The sequence below is a fragment of the Macrobrachium nipponense genome, chromosome 35, assembly GCF_015104395.2.
Source record: "Macrobrachium nipponense isolate FS-2020 chromosome 35, ASM1510439v2, whole genome shotgun sequence".
NCBI lineage: Eukaryota > Metazoa > Arthropoda > Malacostraca > Decapoda > Palaemonidae > Macrobrachium > Macrobrachium nipponense.
The window spans coordinates 34865049-34871328 of record NC_061096.1 but is presented as its reverse complement, the minus strand read 5'-3'; the positions used below and the strand labels follow the sequence as shown (position 1 = coordinate 34871328).

Genomic DNA, 6280 nt, shown 5'->3' with positions numbered 1-6280 from the left:
TTTGCACAGATATGAATTTCTTTCCTGAAATAGACCTTTTCACCAATGGCTTTAATTCTAAATGTAAAAGATTTTGTTCTTCCGTACCCAACACAAAAGCAATTGGTAATAATGCTCTTCACATTAGCTGGGAAGGTTCTTCTCCTCTTTATGCTTTTTCCCCCAGGCTTCTTACTGCATAAAGTTGCTTTTAAGATATATAACGAATGTAATAACAACATGCTCTTCTGCACTATTTCCCAGGAAACGGAACCATGGTTTCCTCTAGTCAAGACAGTCTCCAAGGAATACCGGAAGTACAAAGTCAAAGCAGAAGGCTGCCAGATACTTCATATGGACTGTACTTACCCTTAGCACAAACACCACTTAAATTTGATCGCCTTCAGAATATAAAAGATCAACTACCTTCCATATTTCCTCCAGAGATATGCAACAAAATTACTTCCAATTTACGAGACAGCTCCTTGGCCAAGTACCAAAATCTCTTCAGTAGCTTTAAAGAGTTCATACACATAAATATGGTAAGTAACAACAAGTTCCCTCTTTTATCACTGCTACTCTATTTTAACGAATTAATAGACAAGGGCCTAGCGTACAACACACTAAAAGGATATCGAGCTGCTCTTGGACCAGTTTTGAAGGGATACTTTCCCAATTATTCTCTAGCAGAAGACAAGTATATTAAAGCTATGCTTGATGGAGTAAATAGAAGAAGACCCAGCAATTCTCATCAATTTCCAGGCTGGGATCTTGATAAAGTAGTTTCCTTCCTCAACACTACAAGAGATGATTCTATGCTGCTCATGATTCAGAAGACCTTATTCCTCGTAGCTTTGGCTTGCCCATTGAGAGCTAACCAATTTAATCATCTATGTATCTCCAGGAGCACTTTCACACCAGAAACCATTGTGTTAAGGAACCACCCTTCTTCCTCATGGCCAAGAATCAGAGAAACAATTACACTCCTATTGAATTCAGCTTTAGGTGTCACCCTACAAAGCCAAAATTGTCCAGTTAGACAATTAAACTTTTATCTGAAGTACACAAATCAAAATCTGTGCAGAAAGGAACATAGATAGGGAAGACCATATTTGGCTGGATGAAAACTTCAAGATCATGTCCCTTCCAAAGATGAGGCAGCTATTCAGGGACTGTATTTTCAGAGCTGATCCCAATGCCAGAAAACACTCCACCAATTTCCACTCTATCAGAGGTCAAGCAGCTTCAAGGATGATGTATAAGGGAGTTACGCTGCAAGAGATAATGACTAGAATGAATTGGAAAAGCAACTCTGTATTTGGGTCATTTTATGCTCTCCTCGGTCTACAGGGAGCTTTCGATGCAGTCGTTGCAGGACTTCATCTTCATGCCCCCTGAAGTATCGGGTGAGCAAAACCAGTGGGTCTGAAAGGCTGAAGCCTCTCTCTCTAGAACTGACAGTTTACTTGTGAACCTAAGTTCTGGAGAGAAGAGGCGAGGCCTTTCAGACCCAGGGTCTAGTTCACCCTCCGACCCTACCCCCCCCGAAAACCGAGGAGACCATTCTGGAGGAAATAAAGAAATTTGTAAAGTAACTACCTACAAAAGTCAACAGCTTACATGTTTCTGAAGCCACCATAACATTTTTCAATTATTCATAAATTTCTTTAAGGTATACTTAGACTCGTTTCCTTGCATTTAGAGGTAATGCAACTTTTAGGTAACAAGATAGGAATATCTTGGAAAGGGGAGGTGAACTACTGTCACATTACGTATATTATCTTAGAATATAAAGAGGAATGGAAAATGTTAAAATTCACAAATTGGAACTTAAGTTACTACTTGTAGTAATTTGCAATCTCAAATAAATCTCACAACAGGAAAATGGAATGGTAAGTACAGATATGCTTCATAGCAACTTGCAACTTCAAATATGGCGGTTTGATTCCTGTCAACTCGCACTTCTCTGGTTGCTCCGCCCCGATGGGCGTGGTTTGTGCTCTTTTACGACTATCGGGGGAGGAGCCAGGGGTGTGTCATAGCAAAAACCATGGGTCTGAAAGAAAGCCTTGCCTCTTCTCTCCAGAACTTAGGTTCACAAAGTAAACTGTCAGATTATGCGAGCGAACTCCTTCAGACAAGGAGGCTATTTGCGAGAGTCAAGCATCTAAAATTTCAAGGTCGCTTATTCAGCGTGCCAAAGAAAGGCTCAACAAAAAGAAGGGTAATCTTAGACTTGTCAAGGCTAAACTCTTTCATTCGTTGCGACAAGTTCAAAATGCTTACCATCTCGCAGGTAAGGACCTTACTTCCTCGTGGAGCCATCACATGCTCCATTGATCTTACAGACGCATACTATCATATCCCTATAGCCAGGCACTTCCGCCCATTCCTAGGATTCAGACTAGGAAATCAGACATTCTCATTCAAAGTGATGCCCTTCGGTCTGAATGTAGCCCCCAGGGTATTCACGAAAATAGCAGAAGTGGTGATGCAACAATTGAGAACTCAGGGGATAATGGTAGCAGCATACCTCGACGATTGGTTGATCTGGGCACCACAGTCGAGGAATGTCTCAAAGCCACGAAAAAGGTAGTTCAATTTCTGGAACATCTGGGGTTCCAGATAAACAAAACGAAATCCAGACTTACTCCAGAGTCTCGTTTTCAGTGGCTAGGAATCCAATGGGATTTGTCTTCCCAGCAATCTGTCAATTCCAGTGGTCAAACGAAAAGAAATAGCCAAGTCTGTGAAAACAATTTCTCAAATGCAAACAAACATCAAGGAGAAGCCAGGAAGAATCCTAGGTTCTCTTCAGTTTGCTTCAGTGACAGACATCCTCCTGAAAGCAAGGCTGAAAGATATAAACCGAGTTTGGCGATCGAGAGCAAACGCCAAATCTCGAGACAAGTTGTCAGTAATTCCACAGATCCTTCGCAATCAAAAACTCCGTCCATGGACAAAGTGAAGAACCTAGCCAAAACTGGTACCCCTTCTAATATCCCCTTCCAGTGTTAACCATTCACACGGATCCTCCCTGTCCGGGTGGGGGGGATATTCTCATCAAACAAGTTCAGGGACTTGGTCAGTTCAGTTCCGCCAGCTCCACATAAACGTTTTGGAAGCAATGGCAGTATTTCTTACCCTGAAGAGACTTCTTCCCCGAAAAAGTCTCATCTAAGACTAGTTTTTGGACAGTGCAGTGGTAGTTCATTGCATCAACAGGGGAGGTCCAAATCCAAACATGTGAACCTGTCATGATAGCCATCTTTGCACTAGCAGACAAACACAAATGGCATCTGTCCGCCACTCACCTGGCGGGGGTAGAATGTGATAGCAGACGCTTTGTCCCGGTCGGTCCCTCTGTAATCAGAATGGTCCCTAGAACGACAGGTCATTCCAGTGGATATGCCGGAGAGTCCCAGGTCTCCAAGTAGATCTCTTGCTTCACAAGCAAACCACAAGCTCCCTTGCTATGTGGCCCCCAACTGGACCCTCTGGCTTATGCCACGGACGCCCTGTCGTTAGATTGGAATCAGTGGAGAAAAATTTATGTCTTTCTCCAGTGAATCTTCTCTTGAAAGTCTTGAGCAAGCTGAGGACTTTCAAGGGACTAGTAGCCCTGATTGCTCCAGACTGGCCCAAGAGCAACTGGTATCCTCTGCTTCTGGAATTGGGTCTCCGACCTCAACGGATTCCCAATCCCAAGCTGTCACAATCAGTACAAATGAGGACTGTGTTCGCTTCTTAGGAATTCTTCAGACCCTAAAACTTTATGGACTTCATGAAGTTTGCGGCTAACAAAGATGCTAACATTGATCCACAAAACATCCTCTTCCTAGAATCAGATAAGAAGAGAGTCAACTATTAGACAATATGACTCAGCTGTTAAAAAATTAGCATCCTTCCTGAAAGAATCAAACACTACAACCATGACAGTTAACTTAGCTATATCCTTTTTCAGATCCTTGTTTGAAAAAAGGTTTAGCAGCTAGCACTATTACTACTCATAAATCGGCTTTGAAGAAGATCTTTCAGTTGGGTTTCCAGATAGATCTGACTGAATCTTACTTTACGTCTATCCCTAAGCCTGTGCTAGACTTAGACCTTCTCAAAGGCCTACTGCAGTCTCATGGTTCTTAAATGATGTCCTCAAACTAGCATCAGATATTGACAACTCGTCTTGTACATTCATAATGCTTCTTAGAAAGACGCTATTCTTATTAAGCCTAGCTTCAGGAGCTAGAATTTCAGAACTGTCGGCTCTATCCAGAGATGCGGGTCATGTGGAATTCCTCCCCTCAGGAGAAGTTCTGCTTGCTCCGGATCGTAGTTTTTTGGCTAAAAATGAGGATCCTCTTGCAAGGTGGGCTCCTTGGAAAGTCATCCCACTTCCGCAAGATCCTTCTCTCTGCCCAGTATCAACTTTAAGAGCCTTTCTATCTCGCACATCCTCAAGATCCTCAGGTTCTCTCTTCATGAGAGAAAAAGGTGGTACTTTATCAGTAAAAGGTATTAGACAACAGATCCTTTACTTCATTTCCAAAAGCACATGACATCAGGGGAGTAGCCACCTCAATTAACTACTTTCAACATATGAACTTCGAGGATCTTTAAAAAGTATACTGGATGGAAATCTCCGACAGTCTTTAAACGTCACTATCTAAAGTCCTTGGAATCTTTAAAATTTTCTGCAGTAGCAGCGGGAAACATTGTTTCTCCTGATACTGTATAGTAGTCATAGTATAGATCCAGGTCTCCTTTCTACCTACCTCGTCCAACATGCCTCACCCCTATCGCCATGCTACTCGGATACTCTAGCCTTAGCCGCTGAGATCATATTGGTGGATTGTCCCTTATTTTTTTGCTAGGGACATCCACACCATGTACTTATAATGTACTTCAGTGTACCTACCCTTATTTTTATGCTAGGGTAGGACACAATGTGTTTGTATATTATGTTAATACATTATTTAAGTGAATCTATTTTGTTAAATTGCATTGCATTATTGTATATTACTATGTTTAATATAAGTTAATTTTAAGTACTTTATATTATTGGCTTTCTTTTTATGTCATTGTTTAGAATAAGTTAGCTTTAAGTACTTAGTTTATATTCTGTAATATACCTGATTCACTTATATTATATCCCTCTTTTTTACAACTGATTTTCATTTGTCCTCCTTTTTCCATCTTGTCTGTTTCTCTGGTACTCTTCATAGGCCGACACGAGCTGAGCCCAGAAAAAGGATTTGACATAGGAAAAATCTATTTCTGGGTGATTGGCTCGTGTCGCCCTATGAAACCCACCCTGTATTTGCTTGCCCTCCCTGCAGGACAAGATGTTCATAGATTAAGGATGACCGCTAGGGGCGCTGCTGTCCGTGGCGTCCCTAGTAGTAGTAGTAGCGGCCGCATCACCCGTTAGTATCAGCCTCTCTCTAGTGGGGATTTTGATTGGAAGGTCTAAATGGTGAATGTCTCGTGTAGTGATCCACTCGCCCCTATTCTCATACCGACACTTCTTTTATAGAGTGAGCGAGTCAGTTTTACTGACATTTTCTTAATTTTGTTTTTCTCTGGTAATTTTAGATTAATTTTGCCTAGAAAGAATGATATTAAGGATCCTTTGCATAGGGCGACACGAGCCAATCACCCAGAAATAGATTTTTCCTACTAAAATCCTTTATATATATATATATATATATATATATATATATATATATATATATATATATATATATATATATATATATATATATATAGATATATATATATATATATATATATATAGATATATATATATAATATATTATATATATATATATATATATATATATATATATATATATATATATTATATATAGTATCTATATAATATATATATATATATATAGATATATATATATATATATAATATATATATATATATATATATAGATATATATATATATATATATATATATATATAGTATATATATATATATATATATATATATATATATATATATACATATAATATATATATATATATAGTATGTATATATATTATATATATATATATTATATATATATATATATATATATATATATATAATATATATATATATATATATTATATATATATATACCCCATATATATTATATATTATATATATATATATATTTATATAGTATTTTGATATTGGTCTTGTTATATGTAACATTAGTATGCCTTACATTTTAATATCATGGAAAAAATTTAAATGTATTGTTCTACAAGAAAATGCCACTTTTACAGACTCTTCTAGATGCCATTTCG

At 38.4% G+C, this 6280-nt stretch overlaps 1 protein-coding gene across 1 annotated transcript in view; it reads left to right on the top strand.

The window, feature by feature from the left end:
- The window catches only part of LOC135208593 (oxidoreductase NAD-binding domain-containing protein 1-like), a 49245-nt gene that overhangs the window by 41924 nt on the left and 1041 nt on the right, over positions 1 to 6280 (top strand). The window contains exon 5 of the mRNA XM_064240943.1: positions 6260 to 6280. This exon is cut by the window's right edge and continues 73 nt beyond it. Coding sequence (XP_064097013.1) covers positions 6260 to 6280 — 21 coding nt within the window. The remainder of the gene's footprint in view (positions 1 to 6259) is intronic.